The sequence below is a fragment of the Danio rerio genome, chromosome 6 (assembly GCF_049306965.1).
Source record: "Danio rerio strain Tuebingen ecotype United States chromosome 6, GRCz12tu, whole genome shotgun sequence".
Classification (NCBI taxonomy): Eukaryota; Metazoa; Chordata; class Actinopteri; order Cypriniformes; family Danionidae; genus Danio; species Danio rerio.
Window position 1 is genome coordinate 32424826 of NC_133181.1, and position 27995 is coordinate 32452820.

The following is a 27995-nucleotide window of genomic DNA, read 5'->3' on the forward strand; positions in this document are numbered from 1 at the left end:
CATAGCATTGATTTAATCCTGGGATGTGCTTGCCACACAGAAAGTGTTGAATGAGTGTGTGATATGCTTGTTTTTTTCTTGTGTAAAATGAAGGTTTGCTCTTTTCTTTTAACTTATGTATTCGATTTATGTTCTGTCACGTTGATCAGCTGGTTTGTCTGTAAGCTGACATACGAGGGATCCACTGATGAATTTTGGCTTTGAAACACTCCAGTGTCCTTGTATCTGTAATTACACTCAGTAAACAGTGGTGAGTTTGGTGAACTGATGACCTTCATGACCAATCACTGTCATTTCTGTTGATCACGTGAACACAATGGCAAATCAGCGCTGTTTAAAAACATACTCAATGGCGCTCAAACGTCAGCTGGAAATGGACATTTTTGAAACTTCATTATCGATTGGTACAAATTCCAGTATCATGCAACCCTACTAGAAAACCTCTGACCTAATCCTTTCCCTAAACCCAACCAATAGTGTTTCTGAACGCAAGCGTAAGAGACAAGGGTACTCTGACCACATAGGTGTACCTTGATTTTACATAGATTATTTTCTTTTATGGAATTAATCGTGCTTAACTGGACTCCATGGCAAACATATTTGAATTACAAATCGTAAACATTAAGTTGTTTTTGTGGTATTTATTGGTGTTTTGCTAAGAATGGCATGAAAATATTACTTTATTTGTTGAAAGTATGTCCTTGTTAATATCATTAGTGTGAAAAGGAACAAATAATGTTGTACCATTATTATACCATAACTGCAGTCAAATGTTATGTAAAAGTCAAAGTATGTTTTTGGTGTTTTACAAAATTGTGAACTAAAGCACATATTGACACATACAGTTGAAGTCAGAATTATTAGCCGCCCTAAATAATTAGACCCCCTGTTTATTTTTTTCAACACATTTCTAAACATAATAGTTTTAATAACTCATTTCTAATAGCTGATTTATTTTATCTTTGCCATGATGACAGTAAATATTATTTGACTAGATCTTTTTAGACACTTCTATAAAGCTTAAAGTGACATTTAAAGGCTTAACTAGGTTAATTAGGTTAACTAGGCAGGTTATGGTAATTAGGCAAGTTATTTTATAATGATGGTTTGTTCTGTAGAAGATCAAAGAAAAAATAGCTTAAAGGGGCTTATATTATGTCCTTAAAATGGTGTTTAAAAAATTAAAAACTGATTTTATTCTAGTCAAAATAAAACAAATAAGACTTTCTCTAGAAGAAAAAATATTATCAGACATAATGTGAAAATTTCCTTGCTCTGTTAAACATCATTTGGTAAATATTTAAAAAAGAAAAAACGTTTAAGGGGGGCTAATAATCTTGACTTCAACTGTCTATGATTGATTGAGCTTCTGTTTATTTCCGCTGTCAGTGATAAATCTACATTAAATAAATACACATTAAACTGCTTTATCATGGATTTAGAGCATCTACAGTGGCTTCAGAAACACTTGATCTCATGTTGGCAGCTACAGAGGTTGGTAGATGTGATGTAAAGGTCAGCAGATGCGTGCCATAGTAATTTCTTCTCTGACAGAGATTGTGACGGAAGGATGTTTGGTATGCTGTGGACAGCTTGTTTTCCCCTGGCCTGCAGAGCTGTTTATTAGGTTTCAGTATCAACCTCATTCCTCCCGCTTTCCCCACCTGCTGTCTTTGTCATCAAACTCTAATGCCTCCTTAAATAGATACCGCTGTGAAAATTAAAATGCCAAACTGTATGAAATGGGTTTCTTTACAACAGAGCTGGTCTTAACAGCTGTTACTTGCTGATAAACTATGACCCAGTGAAAATACTTACAAATGAATATCAGAAAAACACGTTATTTAAGTAGTATATGGGTCAAAGATGAGATGTCCTGTGTTGTTGTTGCATCAAATTAAGCATAATAGTAGGACAATAGAAATGCAAATGAGTTTTCTGCTTTAAGGTGTCATCATTTAGCACCATTCAGTGTAACAAAAATGAAATGTACGTGTTTACACTATACACTAACTGGCCACTTTATTAGGTACATTTTACTAGTACTGGGTTGGACCCTTTTTTGCCTTCAGAACTGCCTTAATCCCTTGTGGCATAGTTTCAATATCCTAAATATTTCTCAGAGATTTTGGTCTATATTGACAGTATAGCATCACACAGTTGCTTCAGATTTGTCAGCTGCACATTCACGATGCGAATGTCCCGTTCCACCACATCCCAAAGGTCCTCTATTGCATTGAGATCTGGTCTGGTGACTGTGGAGGCCATTTGAGTACAGTAAACTCATGGTCATGTTTAAGAAATCATTGATTATTGATGATCATGCTGGAAGTAGCCATCAGAAGATGGGTACACTGCCCTTCCACCTCAAGGTTCTACATGTTGAGGATTTAGAGATGCTCTTCTGCATACCTCTGTTGTTGCGAGTGGTTATTTGAGTTACTGTTGCCTTTCTATCTGCTGGAACCAGTATGGCCATTCTCCTCTGACCTCTGGCATCAACAAGGCATTTGTTCTCACAGAAATGCTGCTCAATGGATATCTTCTTTGTTTTTCGACCATTCTCCGTAAACCCTAGAGATAGTTGTTCATGAAAATCCCAGTAGATCAGCAGCTTCTGAAATACTCAGACCAGCCTGTCTGGCACCAGCAACCATGCTACGTTCAAAGTCACTTAAATCAACTTTCTTCCCCATACTGATGTTCGGTTTGAACTGCAGCAGATTGTCTTGACCATGTCTACATACTGAAATCCATTGAGTTGCTGCAACATAATAGGCTGATTAGAAATTGTTGTTAACGAGCAGTTGGACAGGTGTATCTAATAAAGTGGCCGACGAATTGTATATGTATACATGTATGTGAGCGTGTGTATGTATGTAAAATCTTGCTGACAAATTGCTAATTGTTTTTTTTTTTTTGAAGAAGAAAAGTTCCAAGTAAAAAGTGTAACATTATAGTTAATTAATTTTTTAAGGGCATGCATGTATACTTAAAGATAGTCTTTTAATATGTCCTTTTTAATAAATAGTTCTTATTCTAAATATACTTTATAATATTTTAGTATGTAAGCGATTACATTGAACTGCGCTTAAAATGAAAAATCTGGGCCAAAAGGGAAAATTCTAGGTGCATGGCTTAAAACTGAATATTCTTTGTGATAATTATGTATTGCTTTATTAAATAATGTAAAGTTATTTTGTTAAACTTTATTCAAAAACTTGTATTATACTTATAAGCACAGTAAAAAATCTTTGACATTGAACGAGTTGAGATGCATCATTTTATCAGCATTGCCACGAAAACACTTGCCAGCAGCAGGAACAAGTATACTGCATATAAATGTCCTGTCTGCACATTATTAAAGTGAACTTTGCTTAGCATGAGTGCTATATGCAAAGATATGGTGCTTGAGCAGAATATCCAGAGCAGGATACTGAACTATTTTGAATCATGGCGTGTGCGCAAGCTAGTTGACGGTGCGCTCCTCTGCAGAACAAGCCATTGAAATGAAAGGGGTCATAGCGCAGAGCATTGCTTTTCATGTCCAGTGTGAACAGAGCTTCACATTGCTCAGTGACAGCCGGTGGGAGAGTGAAACTGCTGGGCATTGCAGTGCAGCATCACCTTTATTTTTACAGTTTATTTTTGGTGAAAACCAGTAAAAATTAAATCAATTAGAATAATTACCCTGCAGATTCCTGTAAAAAAGACAGCTTTGCTTTCCAGCTTGGATATGTACTCTTGTATCTTGAAGATCTTCATTGGGCAGTTGGGATCCTTTTACATATTGACTTATATAACTGAGCACTTTCCATTTAGTCAGTTAACCGTGAAGCTCCTTTTGTGACCGGCAGTTCCACATGCTCTCACATGAGCATCATTCATTAGCGATTCGTTACGTAAGGCATGCTAGAATTGATCACCCTCTTTGTTGATAAGCTATTAGAGCAGCAGAGGGAATCCTACTGAAGTGTGTAAAACATCTTACAATGCAGTTGCCTAGAGTGCATGTGATGTAACAAGGCCATGTATGAGGAAAGAAGGGAAGATGTGAAGGAAGACCTGGAGAGAATAAGCACTGCTTTGAGTTCTTTCTTCTCTGATCACACTAGATTTTAAGCATGCAAAATTAACCCTTAGCAAATTTGAGCAATGGGATGTTTTTTTGCTTCTAGGTGTGTGTTGTAAATAAATTAATGATTCTCAAACAAGTAACACCCAGTATAAATGCCTTTTTTAAATCCAAAGAATACAACACGTAAAACGATTTTGTGTCATTCCAAGCTTTTATGTATTCCTTTATTCTGACTACTGATAAATGCTATCTGAGTCAAGTCAGCGTTGGAAGGATGTGCATTATGGTATGTTTTATTTATTGTAACATTTAGAAAGGATTACAGCGTACTTGCAGTCCAATTCCAACGCATTAATACTGAATCTTTTTGAAAGTTAGAGGTAATGCACCCAATTTTCAAACCTCTTCGCCTGTCTAGATGCATTATTTATAAGCTTCCATGGAAAAAAAAGGCTGAATACAAGATTTCTGGCTTAAAAACTTTTTTTAATGCTTTTAAAGGGCATATTTTAAGAAGAAATGGAATGTCCTGTTAATGTTGACTGCTTCATTTCATTCCTACCTGATTTAATGTAAATAAATCAAAAATTAATAATAGGAAGGAAGAAAAAAATAAATAAAGTAAAAATAATAAAAATAGCTGTGCTGACTAGGCATGGGCTGATTTTGACGGTATGAAAACTTGGATATCATAATCACAATTTCATGGTATTACTGCTTTCAAATATATTCTTTTTTAAAAATGTCTGGGTAAAAAAACAAAACTTTTTTTGAACAAACAACGGTTTTTGGGGCGAAGCAGTGGCGCAGTAGGTAGTGCTGTTGCCTCACTGCAAAAAGGTTGCTGGGTCGCTGGTTTGATCCGCGGCTCAGTTGGCGTTTCTGTGTGGAGTTTACATGTTCTCCCTGCGTTCGCGTGGGTTTCCTCCAGGTGCTCCGATTTCCCACACAGTCCAAAGACATGCGGTCAGGTTAATTGGGTAGGCTAAATTGTCCGTAGGACCCGACCACATTGCTGTGGCGCGGGAATAAATTTTCGAATAAAGCGCGGGAGCGGTCGGTAACAGGTTTAATTTTGGACTGGAGCGGGCGGTTTAACATTATCGCTTCCGGCTCCCGACTTGTTTGTTGCTGTGTATGCGTGTGTGCGAATGAGAGAGAGAGAGCATTGTGCTGTCTCTATCTCTCTCTCTCTCTCTCTCTCTCTCTGTGTGTGTGTGTCTGTGTGTGTGAATGGAAGAGAGAGTGAGACGCTGTCTGTGTGTGTGTGTGTTTATACAGACAGCGTGTTATAGGCTGTCTGTACTCTGTATAGCTGGGTGGTTTTTAGTTTTGTCCAAACATTGCATGTACTGTAGGAACGGTATAACAAGATTTTGTTGGTTTTAAAACCTGGACTTTTCCAAACCACGGTATTCATCTTTTTCGTAGCATACGAGCAGGAGCTGCCATCTGAATCTTTTTGGTGCAAGACTTCCGGTCTCATTCACTTACATTGATTTTTAGATGTTAAAAACAGCTCGTTATGCTGCGTGAGGTTGGAAACTGATTTTTTCTTATTATATTATTCGACTTTGTCTTTATAGTCATGCAAACCCTTGTTTGTAGAGCAAGTAGTTTCACTGTTTTCTGCGGCTTATTATTCAATCATTTCTTCCTTAGTCAACTGAATCGGAAGTTCCAAAACAATTGCCAAAACAAGAATAAGGTCGATACCTCGAAAAGTAGTTGTTTATTTGTAATGCTTCTTTAATATTTTATTACTTATTTTACATGTCATTCGTATAATATTTGTAACATACAAGTTATAACATACAAGACTATTGTTAGTTTAAAATATTATCTAAATATCTAGTATATTCTGCATTTTTGTACTTAAATCCTCATGCGATAATAATTAAAACTGTAAAAAAAATTAATTATTAATCAGCTGAAAAAATATTTTGCAGTATTGGTAGACGAGTAAAGAGGCCAAATTTCTCCATATTTGATTTCTTAATGAAGAAGAGGTTTGTCACTGTCATAAAGAGGTCAAATCTGAGGTCAGATTATTTTTCTTTCTTTTATTTCTCGCCATGTCTTCAAGCAGCATTTGCTCATGGCTGTTGTTCCAGTCTTGTCCAGTCTGAATCTTCACAGTGATACAGAGCTTTCTCATAAAGGACCCACAGCTGGCTTCCTGCTAGATAATTATAGTCATCTCAAGGGAGAGCTGCCAAGAAACAGACAGCCGTCTCCTTTTTTGATGTGTAACAAAAACAAAATATGTGCTTGTTTGGTTATTTAGGAGTTGCGCTCCTCATTTGTGCAGTAAATCCTACTCTTGTTTATTTTTAACTAACGCTTGATCAAAACTTAAACAGTTTTTTTTATTCTTTGAAGCTAATTGTTGCGGGTGCAAGTAAACATTTAGAAATATAGACTGTTTTTTCTTTGATTGCTGTTGTTTGTTTGTTTTTAACAGTAGTGCCATGCACTTTAAAAAGATGCTTGCTGTTTGTACAAACAACTTACTGTATTTTAAATCTGCTGAAACATAACTCCTTGATTTCTTTTGTGGACAACTTAATTGTTTTGTTTAAAACAAAACAAGTTAACTTAATTCCTTAATGTTGTCCCAACACAAATCGATTATGTGGAACCCAGCATTTTTACAGTCTAGAAAAAGCATTTTGCACTCAAAAGATATTTTTGCTGTTTGTTCAAAATACTTATTAAAAGAAAATACGCTGCAACAACACAAATCTTGCGTTTGTTTTATGGACAACTTAATTGTTTTATGCTCAATCAGCTTAAAATTGTGAAAACCATAAAGTTAACTTAATCGATTTGCATTGAGATGAAGGGATTGTATGGAACCCAGCATTTTTTACAGTGTGGATTCTACAAAGAAACTTTTATCGAAGATTTCTTAAAATATATATACTTTTTCTCAGTGCGAAGAGCATTTTAGTAAGGCTAGACCAGGGGTGGGCAAACTCGGTCCTGGAGGGCCGGTGTCCTGCACAGTTTAGCTCCAACCCTAATCAAACACACCTGCTTATAGATTTCTTGTGATCTTAAAGACACTAATTAGCATGTTCAGGTGTGTTTGACTAGTGTTGGAACAAAACTCTGCAGGGACACCGGCCCCCGAGGATCCCTCGAGGTTTGCCCATCCCTGGGCTAGACACACCACAAGATAATCAGGCTGATTTTTTCAGATGATGTTTCCTCTTTCGACAGGTAGTGTCCTGATTAGCTCGGTGGTTGAAAAGATGATCTCATCAGATTTTCCTGTGGTGTGAGGTGTGTTAAGAGTGACTTAATCTGCTTTTTAAGAATGTTTGAGGTGCTCCAATCACGAATTGTAAATATTTATCGTAAATGCTGACCAGAAATCCTGATGTGTGTGTGACAAACACGCATATGAGTCAGAGATTATTGCGTGAAATGAAACGATGTCCAATCAGAACAGCAAGCTGACAGAAACACAGTTATGCTGCAGCACAAAGCGAAACACATTTAGATGGCAGAGATGGAGGATCAGTTTGTCAATGTGTGGCAACAGCATGCATTTTTATTCATATATTTTTCTGTTTATTCTTAAGTCTCAGTAAAATTTGTGAGATTTCATGTGTTCACATCCAGAACTTTTCTGTATGTTACATAGTGGTGGCACACCACACACTGTAGGTGTTTGGGGTCTGTAACATTTTGTAAATCTCATGCACTTAAAAAACAACAACTATATTTTAGTGTGTACTCAGCCTACTCTAATTAAATGAACTATTTTCCACTTTAATACAGGCTGTGGACGTTAAAGGCTCCTTACGAAAACACTAATGTTAATAAACTGCATAATCGTTTTATTTTATTTTATTTTTTTCTAGTGTATGTACATTTAAAAAAAATAAATGCTTCATTGGATTTACAAGGCAAGGCAAGTGGATGCAAAAGATCTATATGGGCTGTATTTAAACAAACTAATAAAGTTGAGCATTACTAAATTTAATTTGTTTGTTTAAATTCAGCCCATTCAAATTGTTTGCAACCACTTATCTTTAAAAAAAATTGCAAATCCAATAAATTTTTTTTTTTATATATATGTTGCTTTGACACTTATTATGGGTTTAGATTGCACAAGATTAGTTCAAGTTTCAAGTTGGTTCAATTGCTCAAGGTGCTGAAGAGATTTTTAAATGAAATGCTATTTTTTAATGAAATAGCTGCAGACACACAAGAATTAGTTTTATTTTATTTAGTGTGTCATAGCAAGATTAGCATGTTTCATTTTTTTCAGTCCTCCACAATGGGTTCTGTTACATCGGCCAATATGAGCACAGATGCTCTTTCATAAAAAGCTTGCAAACAGTGAGATTGAAGGAACACAATTGCCTCAAGGTCTCTTTGGATGTGGACCATGATTTTCTATATGGACATTTATTTTGTGCAGTCCAGGAATGTGTTCACTTTTGGGTTTCTTTCTTTTTTGTGGGGTGTTGCATCTTTTCTACTGCAAAACACACGACTCCTGTTGTAGGGCTTTACACAATATTGACATTTGTTTAACCATAATAGTGTGAAAGTTTATTATTTGAATGTGTTTTTAAGGCCTGTAACTTTGCATTTCAAGAGCATTTAAAACATTTGGGCACAAATAAATATGATGTTTGGAGGTGTAACAAAAATTAATGGACCCTTTTCATAAGAATGTTATGGTGCATTAAAAAAAAACATATTTCTATGTATTTAGTAATGTATTATGTCATTTGCATCAAATTGCAAAAAGATAATTATTGCTTGTCAAGGCATTTGTAAAGCAAAGTGTATGAGCAGGACAGTAAATTTGACATTGTTTTCTCTTCTTGTCCCTATCAGTCTATACAGTTATACAATTTAATACAATTTTATTTTATTTGTTGCCTCTTTCTGAAAGTCTTGATAACACCATTGTGGAGTTTTTCTTTTATTATTTCAGCAAATGGGATTGTAAAAAAATTATTTGCTGTACTATGATGGCTTCGCTATTGAGAAACTCAATGATCAGGCCCAATTTCCGATCGCGTGAACAGATCTGGACATCCATAGTAAAAAGGGTCCAGTGTATTTAATTATTTATTCGATTTATGCAAAAAAGGTTTTCTTATAATTTTTGTCTTATTTCTAGTCCAAATGTACATTTCAAAGCAAAAATTTAATTATTTTACTTACCGCAGATTATTTTGCTTGTTTTCAGGAAAAAATCTTAATTTTGACTTTTTTTTTAACATGAAACAAAACAATATTTTGTCTTACGAAGCAAAATGAGAAAAGCATTTTTTTTACATTGTGATCGTTCAATTTCTCTATATGAATACTGTTAGACTCCTCAGAAATAATGGCTATTCAGCTATTCAAACCATCTTGTGAATCTGTATTCATGTTGCAATATTTATTGCAGCAAAATAAAACATTGCAGTATCAGATTTTTCCAATATCATGCAGCCCCACTCTGTAACAATTTTTTTTTTTGACTTGTTGGTTTCCAGAAATCAGTTGCTAGGATTGCCTTCACAATGACATGACGCATATTGTCACAGACGGCAAGTGATTGGTTGGGAAGCAGTCTGCTGTCTGACATGTTTCTCATCTACAACACAGTTAGAAGTCAGAATTGCATTACAGACATTATGGAATAAAAAAAATAAATATAAAAATTTTATGTATGTAATGTTTCATTGTAGCAAAAATAAACAATGTTTTTTCAATTCTAGCAATTCAGCTTGAGGCAAGTTTATTTCAGGGAACATTTTGCAAGTGACCCCTAGAACTTTTTTTAATTTGCTTTATTTGTATTGTCATCTGGTGTCTTGAGTGTGACTGAACACAGGCTGCTTCAGTTCTGGATGAGCAGCAGCAATGCGCTTTGAAAGTTTAATTTTAGGTTTTGCAGTGAGGACAGCTGGGGAGGAGTGAGGGCCATGATGTTTCCTAGAGAGACAAGAGGCAGAAACTATTTTAATTCTGCTCACAGCACACTGTCTGTTCAGATGTCAGCTCTTTCTTCATCTCCCAGGTTGAAGTACGTGTCAAAGTGGGATGTGATGATCTCGTGTCTCGTTCCTGTCTGCCCTGTGGATCGCAGCAGGAAAAGGCCAGACACAGGGAGAGGAAGTACAGTACGCTGCGCTCACTGGAATGGCATATGAAGTTGTGATCAAATATGCACTCTATTTTGACTTAAGTTTTACAACGGCCCTTCTGGAAAATGAAGTTTGAGCTATTTTGGAGTTGGCTGGGCAATGTGACTAACTCATATCTTGATACAATTCATTTCATATCCTGATAAGGATATATCACAATATTGTACCATTTCTGTAAAGTCAATCAATAAGTTTCTTTGTAGTAAATTACTATTTTACAACTTCAAGTGTGTATATACTTAGAATCGTACTCTTATTCATATGTGATCATATTTCTCACTTCATTTATAACATCAGAGCATATGTTTGATTAAAATGTAGAAATATAAAATACATTATTAAAATATAAAACTAAAAAAAAATGAATGATTACAGATCCAAAATTAAAAGAAACAAATACTAAATAAAATGGAAACAATGTTAAAAAATTACAAACAAAAATTACAACTTTTTCACAAGGCTGTTATTCAATATTCTGTCTGCATCCCCATAAAAAGAATTATAAATTATTTTCAAAATGAGCCTAAACAGTGTATTTTGTGACATCACAAAATAAAGAAGAGAGCAAAATGAAACCGTAGACCTTAATATATATTGTTATATTGCACAGCTCTATTTTGGAGCATCAAAGCTAGTTTTTACTTTAGCTGGTCCAGGATCATTTGTTGTATTTTACCCGTTTGGACCATTTGTAAACCAAATGTTTTAAAAACTTTGAGCATAATGCTTAAAAGCATAATGATGCCACTATACACAATATGTGTGTGGGTAGGTACAGTATATATGTATGTACTGCAAGCACACTACCTGACAAAAGTCTTGTCGTCGACCTCTGTTGTAAGAGCAAGAAATAATAACCGAACATCTAGCTGATCAATTGGAAAAGTGGCAGAAGTTAGATTTATTTAATTTTTATAAATCGTATGCTAAACTGCATCCCAATCATCACAAATACTGCAAAAGACCTATTGAAATCCACATGCACCCAAGATTCTGAGAGAAATCAGTCAAGTTTGGTGTAGGAAAAAACATGGTTTGGGGTTACATTTAGTATGGGAGTGTGCGAGAGATCTGCCTAAGGTTTCAAGACATTTGTGCTGCCCATGGCATCACAAACCACAGAGGAGGGCGAATTCTTCAGCAAGATCGCACTCCTCCTCAATCTTCAGCCTCCACATAAAAGTTCCTGAAAACAAAGAAGGTCAAGGTGCTCCAGGATTGGCCAGCCCAGTCACCAAACATGTATATTATTGAGCATGTCTGGGGTAAGATGGAGGAGGAGGGATGAAGATGAATCCAAAGAGCCTTGATGAACTCTGGGAGTCCTGCAAAAACGCAACCTTTGCCATTTCACATGAATTTATTAATAAGTTATTAATAACATTATGAAATGTGTGGATTCAGTCATCCAAGTTCATGGAAGTCATAAATAATATCCACTGTACCATGACTTTATATTCTATACTGTACATTATTTCTGTTAAGTGACAAGACTTTTGTCGAAGCAAAGTAAGACATTACTGTACTAATTAAAAATCAAGGTCTGATCATATTTTATTTGGGTAAAATAAGTGTAATCTAGAGGCCTTTGCCTTTCATATAAGCCACTTCTGATACCAAATGATCAATTAGAAGTCAAGTTATTATTTTTTGTTCCTTAATTTGGATTGGTGGCAAGACTTTTGTCAGATAGTGTATTTATGTATATACAGTATGTGTTCCTGTAAAAACGTGTTAATGACGGCAAAGGTTTTCTCTTATTTGTATAGATATCTCCACGATAGGATGGAAAGAGTTAAAACAGAAAATACATTTCTAATATTTCACAAAATCATTTTTGCCTTCTATGAATGCATCCTTGGTGAGCAAAAAAAGACTTCTTAAAAATATCTTCCCGACATCAAACCTGCTAGCCTGTTTTTCCTAGCAAAGCATTGTTTCAGTTTATAAATAAACTGCTATTTTTGTAAAAATGAATTCCTTTCATTATTCAGATTTTTCAGTCTGAAAACAGTGCTTGCCTTTTGTCTGAAAGGCCACACATCTGGGCTCTCGGTGACACCTGTTCTGCGTGGTTCATCCGAGGTGAATGTGCCAGACCTCATAATCCCAAATTATGCTGATCACTTATTTATCATGCAAATGATGGCTTAGTCTTATTGTAGAGCGAGTATGTTTGGTTTGGGCAGCCTGTGTTACAGAGCTCTCCCTAAGGTATTCAAGGTGAAGCGTCTATAATAAAGTGCTGTGTTTGCTGAGCTCTGGGCCTCGCTATGTTTTCTGCCAGATAAACAGACAAGAGCTGACAGTTTTACAGCAGCACGGCTAGACCCGAGACATTTGGGGCACGAGGCTCTTCCACTTCTTAAAATCCTACACAGCATCCATCAAACGGCATTTTCTAGCAGCCGTGCGCCTCTCATGCTTCGGCCTTCTCCAGGGCAGTGGCATTGTATTGCAAAGGACATCGCCTGTGTAAAGCCATTCGTTTTTCACTGCTGTCAAGTTTTCCGAGACCTGTCCTCCTTGGTTGAATAGCCGTGTGAGTGATCTCTCTGCATTTATTAGGTTTTACTGACGTTCGCTGGGCTTGGATGGACCAGCGTTGAGCCAGTCGAGCAGCTCATTATCCAGGCAAGCTGGGCTCAGAGTTCGCCTGAAGCCGAGTCACTGAAGCACTCAGCGGTGTAATAACATCTCCAGAACTGAGCCCTGTCTGTCCCTTTCTCTCCCAGCAGTGGCTCCGAGTTCAAACTCACCTTTCAATTTTGCTGGCATTGTGGCCCGCTGGGAGTGCAGTTTTAACTTTGAGCTGTGAGGAACAAGGCAAAGGGGTTTTGTGCACAGCGGATCTGGCAAAAATGCAGCAGACGACTTTGGTAGGGGTAGTACTGTAGCACATTTCTCTTCGGTCTGTTTAATAAATGGCTGGACTCTAAAGGACACATTTTTTTCTGCCATCGGGCAAGCCAGTGGTTTTAGTTTAATATAGGTCAAAAAAAATTTTTTTTGTTGATATGGCTTTTATTGTATTTATTACTTGGGTTTGTTTTTATTCTTTTATAAAAAAAAAAATTTGAATTTGTGATTTCTGTTTTATTCTATTATTATTTTTTTGTTTGTTTTTGTAGGTTTTGTATTGGATTTTATTTTATCTTTTGTTTTGGGTTTATTTTTATTTATTTTGTTTTGTTTGTTTTTTGATATTTTGTTTTGGCAGGTCCTTTTTTATTTATTTTTTTTAGGTATGATTTGAATTTTATTTGTTTGCTTTGTTTTAGGTTGTATTATTTTGTGCCTTTTTAGGTATTTTTTTCTCTCAGTTCGGTTTTTGCTTTATTCTATTTTTAGATGTGTTTAGTGTTAGTTTTGTTTTAGATTTGGTGTTTTTTAGGTGTCATTTTGGGCTTTGTTCTAGGGCTTTTGTTTTGGAATTGTTTTATTTATATTGTGTTTTTTTCTGCCTTGTTATGGATATGTTATGGATTTAGATACGTTTTTTTGTTTAAGGCCCTATCATACACTTGCCGCAATATAGTGCATGATGTGTTTGGCACGATATGTTGTTTTTTTTCAGACCAGTGTAACTCTAATTGTCAAGTTTTTGTACCATGTTGTTTAAATAGCAAGTCCATTTGCGCCACATTGTGGACTCATGGGTGTTCTGGTCTAAAAAGGAGGTGTACACAAATGTCTTTACATATGCATAAAAAATGTAAGAAAAAAATGTTACAAAAATTATTAGTTACTACATAAATATAAAATACTACCTCCAAAAGTGGATTCAGACATGCTCTTAATGCTTTTACGGCTTGTGCTTTAGACTTTGCGCTAAGATCGTTAAAACAGAGCCCTTAGTGTTAGTTTTGTTTTAGGTTTTGCTTTAGAATTAGTTTTGTTTTTAGATATTATTTTGGGTCCTTGTTCTATGTTTGTTTTATGTTTTTTGTGTCTAGTGCAAGCACACATGCTGTCATTAATATTTTAGATTAATTTGATTTGAAAGAGAAGATTTTTTCATGCTAAATAACATTGCATCTAATTCAGCTTGTGATGTACTTTTTTGATGCAGTGGTTAATGCACCATTTCTTTTTTGTTTTCTTTTTTTGGGTGCTAAAATAGGGCATGGGATTCTACCGTGTATCTCTCCATATGGGCGAATCCACTCAGTCTTCCCCATGCTGCTCAGAGGCGCTGATGTTACTGTAAGCAATCAGCATAAGACCCCAACTTGGAGTTTGTCCCACTTTTTTGGGGCATCTATTTTCCCTAAGAAACCTGCCCTCTTTATCTTCCCTCTAGACTTGTGTTTGCATTTCCTAACCCATATCCAGGAATGCTATAGAAGAGGGCATATGCATCAGGGTCAACAAGGCACCTGCACAAGATGGATGTCTGAGGATGAAAAGCACTCCTAAATAATTTGCGAATCCCTTTCAGAAAGTTACAGCACAATATTTCACATACGGTCGTGGCAGATTGGGGTCGACTGTGATGACTGTGTAGCGGGTGCAATACGGGGGTTTCTGGCTCATTTAAAAAGTGTTTCCCATCTCAGGAGTGTGGTCCACAGAGAAATGGAGTTGAAATAGTTTTGCAGTTCTAAAACAGTGCTGAAGTTTAACTTTATCAGGTCTTTTTCCCCCTCTAAATATGCAGTTTGAATATGAATGCCTGAGACTCAGAATGAACAAACGTTATATATATATTTAATGTTTTTATTTAAGCTATGATTTGCCATTGTAGTAAATTTTCTTTTTGGCTTAGTCCCTTTATTAATCAGAAATGAACCGCCAACTTACCCACTAGATCACTGGGAAACCCATACATTCTCATACACTTTCATGCACTACCGACCATTTTAGCATAATCAATTCACCTATACCACATGTCTTTGGACTTGTGGCGGAAAACTGGAGCACCCGGAGGAAACCCATGCGATCACGGGGAGAACATGCAAACTACACACAAAAATGCCAACTGGCCCAGCCGAGACTCTAAACAGCGACCTTCTTGCTGTGAGGTGACAGCACTGCCCACTGTGCTTCTGCACCACCCAAAATAAATTCAGTTCAATTAAATTTCATACAGTATATATTTTACTATATATATTTACCTTATCCTCTCAACTTTTTTAGGACTTAGGCCCAATTTCAATTCTTTTACCCCCTACCCCTTTCCCTACCTCTTCCCCTTGGCCCTTGAAACAGAGTGTGAAGAAGAAGGGCTTCAAAATTTACCCCTAAGAAATGGGACACCACTTACACCTGAAAACCTCAACATATGTCGTCGCAAGCTCTGACTTTATATGAGATCAACGATAGCGACTGTTGTGGTTATTCCAGTTGCATTATTTTTTGGTATTTATCTTCTGGAAATCACTGAAGGCAAGGATATCCTGTTATCATAATGATATAATGTGGCAATAAGATAACTATACTGTGCGTTTACACTGAGGCCATAATCATCTAAACACACGAAAACTACATTAACATTATAGCAGACACTGTAAAAAGCCACTAAACTTTTCTGACAGGGGATTCGACTGTCATCGATTGACAGATATGAAAGTATGTTGTTGGACTACTATACAGGAGTTAGTATTATGGATTATATTTAGCGAAAAAAAGCATGACGGTAAAACATGACTGCTGTTATTGATGTATTAAAACATGCTTTTTTGTTGTACAAATTTGTAATAATGACAAAAAATACTAATTTGTGCATCAACTTACTTCAGCCATGTTACCGTTGTAGATAGTGTATTCTGTGAAATTTTCATACCCTTTGGTTTCGAGTGTGGTCCTGAAAAATGTCCGTTCCGAGGGCAATCTAGCTCTTTCCCTTAGCCCTACGCTTTCGGGCTAAAGAAAAAATTGGGACACCAATGGGTATGGAAAAGGGCAAAGGGGTAGAATTGGGATTGAGCCTTAATATACTGATTGTAAATTGAACATTAATGTAATCAATAATTTAATCTTAATTCATTCAGTTTTCAATAAAAAAATAATTTTGTACCCTATTTACATTTATTTAAATAGATACAAACTTCATATAATCACTTTATAATTTGAAACAGTACATTTCGGTAATTGCCAATATATAAGTAGTTATATCGGTTTGGTCAATAAATGCTCAGTTTTATTTCATTGTTATCGACCTGATAACAAAATTAAATTATTGCCTCATTAATTAAGATTTTTTATTTATTTATTTTTTAAGTTGAGTGATCACTTTGGAAAAAAAAAAATAGAATATTTGGATTTTGATTATGATTTAGCGATAAGAAAAGTCTACTTTCTTTTGTCGTGTTTTGAGCAGTTGAAGTTTTTATTAAAATTAAATAATTTATACATTTCTTTTGTTTGCAATTTCTTTTTGTAATTAGACTCGTTACAAAATATATCAATATTTGTAAATTTCAGTTTATCAAAGCATCCATAGTACATTCTTCATTTAAATAGTCACCTTAAATGATTTGATTGTGTGGGAAAAAAAGGAATTCATTTTTATTACTTTTGTGTCTTTATTATTATTTTTTTATCTAAAAAAATGTTTAGACTAACAACAGATTATTCTGTCGTTTTCTTTTGTATGATACCATATATTCAAACATACTTCTATGTTGCATACTTCTTAAAGCGAACTGCTGACCAGAGGGAAATAGCAGAATAAGAATTCATGTAGTGCGGTGGGCCTTGCTCCAGACTTCAGTCTAACAAGAGGTGTAGGCATGTCACAAGGAGCTACATGCTTGTATAAGTTGTGAAATATATTGAAGATGCACTTAAATGTTCAGTTCTGGTATGCAGAAAAGGGTTGCAGAAAGAGGAAGTATGTTTGGGTGCAACAGCCAAAGGACTGCAGAATGACTGATAAGTGACGTTACACCAAAACTCCACCTGTTAATATCAGATGTGTATATATGCTGGAGTCAGGGAAATGTAAGTTAGTTGTGAACCTCCTGAATGTAATTGGGGTGCTGTAACCCAGAGCTCTGTCTTTGAGTTATTCATTTGTATCTAATACATTACTAATATTTTTAACATTGAAGAAAACACTCTCCTGATCTTTTTTATTGAACATGTATGGAATTGGCTATATATATAAATAGTTTTTCAACCTCTAATAGCCATTAAAATGTGACTCTTTATTCAAAAGTTGTTTGCAAATAATTTTGATGGTCTCCATTATTATTTCTGCTAATTATAAGTAACCAGAGTATTTGTAAACTGAGTCGACCAAATAGGAGACCATCAAAATAAGTGTTACTTAGTATTTTCTAATTTTGGAAGATTAAAAAGAACTCATAAACTTTATAAACTCGAACTGAATCGAGCTTTATAGTAAGCTTTTATAACAGAGAATCTTTGTCTCTTCTCCTCAGAAATATAGATACCAGGATGAGGACACTACGTCACCTCCCGAACACAGCTCTCCACACATCCCAGGAGATGCACGTCCTCCTGAGTTGGTGCAGGTGTCGGAGAAGAACATCTCCCAGATTGAGAATGTACACGGCTATGTTTCCCATTCACACATTTCTCCAATGAAGGTAAACTCTCTCCACTCATTTTGCTCCATGACACATTTCTGTGCTGCATGGCATCTATATTGTGTCTCTGTGCTCTCTGTAAACATGCTTAAATGTTGCTTGTGATAGAATCTCCATCAATGTCATGTTTACGCACACACACACATACACGTACACACAAACACAGACTAAAGTAGAAAATACGAATGCATGTTAATTATTTCTCAGGATAACTGATCAATCATGATTAATTATCAGAAAACTCTTAATAATTATTAATAAATTGAATATATATTTTATTTCAGTTCAATTTCACATTCATGGCCAGTGTCTGCCAAAGAATGTTTAATTGGAAGGCTATAGATGTTTTAATGTGAAATATATACAATCTTCTGCCTTTTTAACTTTTAGCTAGTTTTGTTTCAAAACAACAGCAAACTTAAAATCTAAAGAATATGTATATTTTTTTTAACAATAAGCAAGATTCAAAAATGTGTGTTTTTTTTTTGTGTGTGCTTTTGAATTGCATTAATAGACCTTCATCTGTGCTTTGACAACTTTTGATGTTAAATTGGTCAAGTTATAAACATTTTCTAGTTGTGTATAGCAATACATTTTAAAATAAATTACAAATAGAAATAAATAAAAAAATTCAATCTAACAGATCCAAGTTACAACAGGTTTACTTTGAGGGATGTAAATAAAAAAAAATGTTCCCAACGCATTTCCTGTTTTACATTTTTAATTTCTTTAGCTTCTGAGAATCCAAAAAGAGCTACACATTGATGAATAATGTTATAAAACACTGTAGCTGTTTTGACAATAAGTTTTGAGTGAATTGCTACCCGTTACAGTTATGAAATAGTTTGATAACAAGCAGGAAATGTTATTGGGCCAGTGACATCATCACATTTGGTCTCCATAATTTATTTTACAATATATTGCAATAAACTATTTTGTTTCAAACCATTGGAAGTGTTAGATGTCGCTTTTGGTTAAACTTTTCAACATCAAAAATGGTCTGAACAGAGATTAAGATCCAGTTAGGCAATTTAAAAACAAAAAACAATTAACCGTTAATACCCATAAATTGCAAACTACGAAAACCGTTAACTAGCTAGAAACAATTTAAAATGCTTTTTTCCTTATTTAAACACAAGTAAACTTTACTTCTAGCTCTGGGCTACACTATACCTATGTGATTTAGCAAAGTAATGTTACTTATCTTTTTTGTTGTGTTAAGTTCAACACAGTGTAATGCATCATGTCCAGTATGGGAAAACAGGTCAGTAGCACCTGCTAAAACAATAGCTTGAAAGCTACCTCAATTTTCAACTAGACATTTCAAACTTTTTTCAAACAAACAAACAAACAAACAAACAAACAAGCAAGCAAGCAAGCAAGCAGATACAGAGCACACATGAAGTGGATATTAGACTCAAAGCTAAACTTGTGTGTTAGCACGTGTTGCTAAGCTAATGACAGTACTGTAAACACAAAGTGCACACTACTGGAGTATTTTAACTGTATATAACTACTAAGAACCCAAAAAAAGTCTCAGTGTGTGTGTGTGTGTGTGTCAGATGAAAAGATAGCACCCGCAAGCAAGAAATTAGCAACATGACTTTAAACTGAAACTGGACTTGTGCACAGTTGGCTTTGTTATTGTGGTCATCATTAATGGATTATAGCTGGTCCACTGAGACTGTTCTGCTGTACAGTGACTCAGTTTTCTGCAGCTGTCGGATGGAGCTCTTAAAATATGGATGCAGAGGGAAACATTTGTCAGAAGGTTAGCCCAGTTATGCATTCAGTACCTTATGTTAGCAGTTAGGCTAACTCTGAATGATTCTTTTTTACCATGAATGAGAAACCTTTCAGGGTCAATGCATGTTGTTTTTGAAAACATTGATCAACATTTGGCCAACATGATTACATCTTCACGTTTTCTTGATTGAAAGAATGCTGAGGATTTTGCAGAATGGATTTAAAAATGTCAATTGTGTTAAACTGTTCTGGGAATGCTGGACTCTTACTGGTAGCTGAAAGCCATATCAGATTAGCCAGAATATCTGATAAAATATCACATACCGCCACAGTGTCATAGCCAGACATGATACAATAAAGCAATAAAAGCTTTTACACTTTTTTAGTCTGTGTTGTCAGGACAGTTTAGTCAGTTATTTTCAGAGAAAATGTGTATTGTTTGTAATTGTGAAAAAAATATAAATCTAATATGGAAAAAAAAAAAAAATTACTTTTTAAAATCCATTAGTTTTTATTTATTATTCAATGAGCGGAGGGCGAGGCAGTTGTGCAGTAGGTAGTGCTGTCGCCTCACAGCAAGAAGGTCGCTGGTTTGAACCTCGGCTTAGTTGGCGTTTCTGTGTGGAGTTTGCATGTTCTTCCTGCCTTCGCGTAGGTTTCCTCTTGGTGCTCCAGTTTCCCCCACAGTCCAAAGACATGCGGTACAGGTGAATTGGGTAGGCTAAATTGTCCGTAGTGTGTGAATGTGTGTGGATGTTTCCCAGAGATGGGTTGCGGCTGGAAGGGCATCCGCTGCGTAAAAACTATCTGGATAAGTTGGCGGTTCATTTCGCTGTGGCGACCCAGGAATAATAAAGGGACTAAGCCAACAAGAAAATGAATGAATGAATGAATGAATGAATGACATTTGTCGTAATCAGAAAGTTATTTTTGAAAGTAGTAAATTACAATATTTTTTGGGGGGAGTTACACCCCCCAACAAGTCACTAATACTGTTACTTAGTTACTTTTTATGGAAAGAAATGCAGTATATAACCTTTAAGTTACTTTTGTGTCACTTTTCTTTACCTGGCTGAGGTTTGATCACCACCTATAGAACCTACACCTTCATTTACCTTTAAAATAATATTATATTTTGAGAACTTTCTTAGCCCAGAGCTCTATATGCTGTATACAGATTAATAAAAGCATGTAAAGTAATGTGTTTGCTACATATGTGCATTTTGTGTTATTAGTTAAGTAAATTCACTGTCCATTTTAAAACTTTAATGTGTGTGAATGGACAAACCAGCAGGCTGAGCACATTGTAAAACATCTGAAATGTTGTTTTGGTCATTCTAAAATGCCTTAACCATTTCAGTATTATTGTTATTATATTTATTAATTGCCTTCAGGCCTGTCAAGTGCGTCTCTGCTCCGCGTCTCTTGTTTTCAATTGCCATCACACGTTTATCGCATGTCGGCATTGTCTTTTGAGGCGCAAGTCGTTTATTAAATAAAGAAAAGATTCACGTAGCTTCTTCTACTGCAGTAAATTTCGTTTTTACTGTTGATATTTGGCGCCAGTTAATCAGGAAGTGACTATTTTGTTCAGTTTGTCTCATTGCATGGATTTATTCGCACTTAACGACAATCTATTGTGATGAGTTACAAATGAGAAGAATCCATTGCAAAAATGTAATCTCCTGCCTGCCATTGTTTCTGTTTCTGACTGTCTGTAGCGATGACGGGCGATTCCTGAATGAATCGGTTGATTTAACCAGATCTTCTTAGTGAACCGGTCAATCTAGTTCATTAAATTACACTGAGGTTTCTTGAAACTATTTGGTCTTCAGTAAGTACTTACTTTTAAACATACCGGAGACCACCTCTGACGCGAAATAAACCAATATCCTGAGTTATTAAGTTAGTAGAACAGTGCACTGACTAATCTGCTGTAAAAAAGAAACCTGATGATGATGAGTGCGAGCCGACTGTCTGTTACCTCGTAGCTTGCTCTATCATTGAGTGTGTTAATTAACCTAAGGTAATTTTTATTCGGCAATATATTTTTAAAAGGCAATTGAGCAAGGTAAAAAGTAACTCATGTAAAGTAAAAAGTAATGCGTTATTTTACCTGTTACTTTTAAAAGGACATTTGCTACTTACAATGCGTTGCCCACAATACTGTTTGTAATTGAAAAAAAAAAAGTCCATTTGTTTCAAAATAAATATTTAATCAATCACTATAAATCGTTTGCCATTAGTATCTACTTGCAGTAAATCATGAAGAGAGCATAGTAATGGGAATGCTTCATTTAAAATAAAAATATATTAAGGTGAATTTTAAAGAATAAAACATTAAATCAGTTTTAACACAAATTGTAAATCCAGAGAAACAACCATTAAAATGACATTTTAATAGTACTTTTCTTTGCAGGCCTGTTAATAATGTCCTACTATTCTGGCTCTCAGAATGGTCCTTCCACTATTTTATTATTATCCTTTATTATCCATGAACAAAAATTGTCGTACATTCGGAAAAACAATAGTGTAGACAATTTTAAATTGTAATTTTATGCAAATATTTTATTAGTTTTCTGTGCAGGCCTATTAATAATAACCTACTATTGATCTCAGAACGGTTCTTCCTCTAAATGACAATTTTCCTTCATCCTCCATAAAAAGCAGGTGTTGCAGCGGTTTGTCGATGGATGTGTCTGTTTTAAAAGCTACAGTTCCAGAGCTTATGTTTGAGGAGGAGCAGCGTTGGGCTCAGATCACTGGATCTCCCCGCATGCAGACAGAGCCCTGCCTGTCACCTCCCATCAGCCTCAGCTGCACACACACACAAACACACACGCATACAAAAACACACTCGCTCTGTCATCACTATGAGCCTGCATTCCTCCTAAATCAGTCCATGTGCTCCAGGCTGATGGTGCGTTTCTGGCTGCTGGCCGAGCTGACGCGCAAACATTGGCTCTGGGAATCCGTGCTTCATGCTACGGACACACATCGGCGTTTGCTCTTTGCACAAGGAAGCATTTTAGCACCTTGTTTGTTGAACACAGTGCTGGATTGTTTGGTTGTGATTTAAGATGGTTATTTTCTTCATATTTAGCCTTGTGATGTGATGATTTGACCGTTTTTATGGGCATTAGTGATTGCAGTAATCGAGCGCCACCTTGTGGTCATTATTTGTTATGAAAGGATCATTTTTAGTCACAATTTTTAGTTAAAACAACCTAGCTAAGCTTTATAATTAAATCAGAGATATGAGACACGCATTTGAAATGGAGGTAATACATGTAAGTTGAAGCTTTATTTAATTTTATTGTAAGATTTAAGTAAATAAATATTGTTTTCTAAATCTGTTGTGGTGATGCTCATGGTCCTCAAATCTTTTTTTTTAAACCTTGTGCCACAATACTGATACTGTTAATACAGTAAAATCAAAATCATATTTAATTGTGAGCGAAAACTAAAAAACAAGCAAACCAAAAAACTTAAACACTTGCTAAATATCTTAATAAATTTTCAAATATTTTTTCTCTCACAAATAATAACACCGCTAAATAGATGGTCTTAAATGGGATGCAAAAAAAGGAAATTAAAAAAATTCATATTCGTTTATAATAATATTTTTTTATTATTATTATTTCGATATTTTATAGACTTAATTTTAGTTTACTTGACATGTTTTTACTCATTTGTTCGTTCATTTATTTATTTATACATTTATTTTTTATTTATACGTTTACGCTTCGTCACCTAGAATTATAAGGTTCTATCTGACATTTTCTTCAAAATTGAGTTATTGACATATTCTTATTAAATGACAACTTATTTACATTGTGGGATTTTTTTTTAGAAGTTGTTTACATTTTAAGACTTTTTATTTAAAAAACAAATGTTCCACTCATACTGTTTGCTATATGGAATGCAAAAACTTTGAAGCTCAATATGTCAAAATCATTCAGGACGCAGATAGAACCTTATAATTCCAAGGTGACTATTTATTTATTATTTATTACATATTTAATTGTACTTATAATTATGTAATTGTATTTAATAGAAACACAACATTTATAGTTGTGCGAGTGTCTCTGTTAGACATTTAAATTGCAGTAGTGTCTGATTTTCGACTTGATGCAGATTGTTGAATAATTTTGATCAAATTTGCCATAAATCGGTTTTACACTTTCTCTGCCCTGGCGATGACGTGACTGCCTGCTTTCTGCAGCACACGACACATGAACCACATGCCTCTGGTCAGGTTTCTATTTACAGACGCTGTACTGGCAGTCAAGACACAGAGATGCTCCCGTCCACAGTTAAGGATTGTTTAACCTTTCGCTTCAGTGGCACACAGCCGGAGTTCTCCTCCTGAAGCGCATGCACTATTTGTTTAACGTCGCATTAATTTATGGTGGTAGATGTCTGAGATTTAGCGTTTTTAACCCGATTATGTGATTGTGTTGACTCGCTGTGTGCTTGGCTGGAGCTGTCGGCACAGATGGAGATGACATCTTGTGGCTCTCCATGTCCCACAGTTGTAGCGTCCTGTGACTGGCCCACGTTCTGGTAAAGGCCTACAGTGAAATCAGTGCAAAGCACAGCAAAGCTCTGCTAGGGTATTTATATCAGGGGGAATAAATAGTGTGTTTGTTAGCACAAGGGTTGCAGTAATAAAAGTGGGTCATCGTGATGTGTTACATATATTTGGAAGACTGAGGGATAAATTGCAATTTATGCGTAATCATTTTGTGTATGTGTATATTATGTAAACACAAACTTTGTGCACTAGTTCAGCACTAGTTCCATTACTTGGTTACAGTGCATGGAAAGTACATTTTATTTAATGCAAATACAACAGCTGCTACATTAATGTGGTATTTAATGTTATATTCTTCTTTGTATCATGGACACCATAAAATAAAGGGTTAGCATTTAATATTGTGGAATAAGATAACTTTGAAAAAAAAAATATTTTGTAGATATTTTAAAATACCCTTTTGCTCTCTGTAGTTAAATTAATAGCCTTTTACTTCCTTTGGTTGACCCAAAATGTAAAAATCCTTTTTTTTGTATTTATTTATTTGGTGAGTTAAATATTTAAGAGAAGAGTATTTGTTTGAAAAAATATATATAATAATTTGTAACATCTCTGAAAGTGGAAGTTTCTAGCATATTTTTTGGCATTATGGATCATGTGTTATTTTATACTGTGAAACATTGGTAATACTATACATTAACTACAAACAGGGATGGACTTAACCAATAAGCGAGGTAAGCAGCTGCTTAGGGCCAAGAAGCCTATTTTAATTATTTTTTTAATTTGTTTATATTTTACCTTATATTTTGTTAAAAAAAAAATATATATTTTTTTTTTTAGTAAGAAAAAAAAAAGTAGGATTACAATGGAGTTTGGATGCACTGCATAGTGAATACAGAAAAAAAAACATTCTTTGCAGTCTTTGTTTTGTAACTTTGCAGATATTCTAAACAGGGACGGTTAAATTCTGATTATTAATATGGCTGCTTTGAAAATGTCAAATTTGGCCTAATATTCACAAAAACAATCACGTAATAGACTGGATAATGTATGTGTTGAATTGTGAATTCTGTTGAATCTTTGTGTTGATTTGGTACTATTGTAGGATTTATGTTTAGCAACGCAGGCTCATTGGAAATACATGTTTTAGTCTACACTACCGTCAGTAGGATTTTTAAATGTTTTAAAATAAGCGTATTCTGCTCACCAAGGCTGAATTTATTTAATCAAAAATGCAGTTATTGCACTATAAAGTAAATGTTCAAAAGTCCTTTATAATTTTATTTTAAATTTATTCCAGTGATTTTAAAGATGCATTTTAAACTTCATTACTAAAGTCTTCTGTCACATGATCCTTCAGAAATCACTCTAATATTAATTATTATTATTATTATTATTATTATTGATAATGGTTATAGTAATAAAAGAAATAATTACTGGAGTAATCATTGTATTTGAAAATACGTGCAATAAGCAATTAATAAATATTTAATAAATATTTAACAATTTAACTTTTTTTTTTATTATTATTTTTTTTTACATTTAACAAATGCCACCTTGATGAAACAGAATCATTTTCTTAAAAAAGAAAAAGAAAAAAAATGACCACAAGCTTTTGACCGGTAGTGTAGTGTACATATATATGAAACCACAAAAAAAAAAAAAAATAAATAAATAACCTAATACATTTGACTTCAGTTTCTCAGTAAAATTAACTTTGCAGGTCAGTTTGACGCTGACAGCTTGTGTTCATTTCTACACAAATGGTATTTGCAAAGACATTTCTTTTGACAAATAAAGAATTACACCAGAAAAATAGCACACCGTGTGGAGGCTTTCAGCAGTGCTTTCGACTGAGCCGAGCCCAGTATGATGAACTTTTGTCCCGTGTCCCAAAAGAGAAAGCTCCTGATCGCTTAAATGTCCGCTGAAGTTCAAGATTTTCCAACTCGAGCGATTTAAACACACAAAACGCTCAACCCACGCTGCTTCATTTGTGTGAATCGCGTCATTTGTGCCGCCTCATTTGCGCAGGATGTCTATTCACATCTTTGCATTGACTTAACATGTGAATCACTTCATCTGTGTCTGGTGTAAACACAGCATAACTCCGGTGAAGCAGGGTTCCACAAAAGAGATGCAAGCAATGTTAAATCAAGGTCATACATGTTTTCGCAGTGCAGTTTTCTCGGGGTTTAGATCAGTGGTTCATGGGCATGCAAGAATAACGGGTTATTAAAACAACAAAATATACCCTTACTAAAGAATTTTCAGATTCGCAAAAATGTAGATATCGCCCTCTAGTGGATTTGTCATCTAAAAACATGCAATGAAATGTACTCACCACTTCAAATGTTCTTTTTTGAATGTCAAAATTAGATCCCGATTACTCTCATTGATTTAAATCAAAGATCAACTCTAGAAAACACACATTTGATCAATTACCATTAAGTTTGATACACAGCTGACACACACGATCACATTATGGCCCATCTGTCCAATCGTTCTGAATTGTCTTCATAAAAATGAAAATGGCAATTCACCTGCTGTCTTCTGCCACACAACCTCAAGTGTGTGCCTTTTATGAGTGTCTGCAGTTCATCATGATGATCCGTGGCTTTACAAGAGTGTTTTGTATGTATTCTGCATATATATGATCATCATTATGAAATTCTGAGTAGTTCAGTCATCATACTGAACTCACCTCATACTGTCCATTCTTTTTTTTACTTTATTCCTCATTTTATTACGCTTGTTCAGTGAAGTTGTCATGTGTCAGTATCTGCATGGTTTTTGTGAAGGGCACGATGCTTTCACACACTTCAGCTCTACTCTAAAGCTGCTTGTGGGCACGTTGTTTCATGTGTTTGTGTGTGTTTCTATGAGCGTGTGTTTTGGAAGTCATGTTTATCACCTGAGTTACGTGCCCCTCTTCAGGTAGAGTCTCTGGAGTGTGTTTTTGACGGCCCGTCGACATTAGGAGGTGAGGAGGTTCCAGCCCCCGCCTTTGCCACACTTTACTCGCAAAGTGACATACTGATTCAGGTAAACCAGTGGCATCCTATGCTCTTTATACATGTTTTTCATTTAGATGGATGATCAATCTCTTTAAATCATAATACTTTACATAAAAATGTGTAAGCTTGTGGCCTTAAAATTGACAAGTTGACTTAGCTTAAACAGTCCACCTTTTAAAAGAAAAACGGGAAGAAGCACTTTTAGCTTAGCTTAAAAAGCATAAGTCATTTAATCAGATTAGACCATTAGCATCCCACTCATAGGTAAAAGAGTTTAGATAGGAGCAATTATTTAAAGTTAGATTATTATGCAGTTACATTGTTTACTAAGACAGACGTTGAAAATGACAAGTTGCTATTTTCTAGGCTGATATAGCTATAGGAACTATACTCTCATTTCAGCATAATAATCGAGGTACTTCTCTGTATTATGGGTGTAGCAGGCACAATGATATTATGCAGGACCTGAAAATAGTCCCTAACAAGGTAAGTGTTGTGTAAAAGCATTGTACCTACAGTACTACAGCTATTGTACAGCATCATAGTTCCTTGATTATTACACAACAATAAAAGTATAGTTCCTAGACATATCAGCCTAGAAAATAGAAACTTAGTATACATTCTAACTACAGAAGAGTTTTAAAAAGAAAATTATCAAAAATATTGGAGTTAGATGCTAATGGTCTAATACGATTCAATTATTTTTGCTAAGCTAAACTGGAACTGCTCACAGAGATTAGCTCAGTGGATTAAAAAATGGTCTCTAGAATCTAGATCTAAATCTTGTAAAATGAGCCTATTTCCAAAAAGTGTTGGTTTAAAAAAAGTGAGTAAAACATCATTTATTGTTTTCTCGGTTAATCTACAGTGCATCCGGGAAGCATTCATAGCGCTTCA

At 35.1% G+C, this 27995-nt stretch overlaps 1 protein-coding gene across 32 annotated transcripts in view; it reads left to right on the top strand.

Annotated features, from left to right (window-relative positions):
* dlg1a (discs large MAGUK scaffold protein 1a) overlaps window positions 1-27995 on the top strand; it is a 220569-nt gene that overhangs the window by 52649 nt on the left and 139925 nt on the right. For 26 of the 32 annotated variants that reach the window (XR_012407163.1, XR_012407164.1, XR_012407165.1 and 23 more), the window contains 1 exon segment: window positions 17631-17798. Coding sequence is in view for 28 of the 32 variants with exons in the window: in XM_005165899.6 (XP_005165956.2) it covers window positions 17631-17798 (168 nt within the window). In the remaining 4 variants the exon portion in view is untranslated. 32 annotated transcript variants of the gene reach the window in all.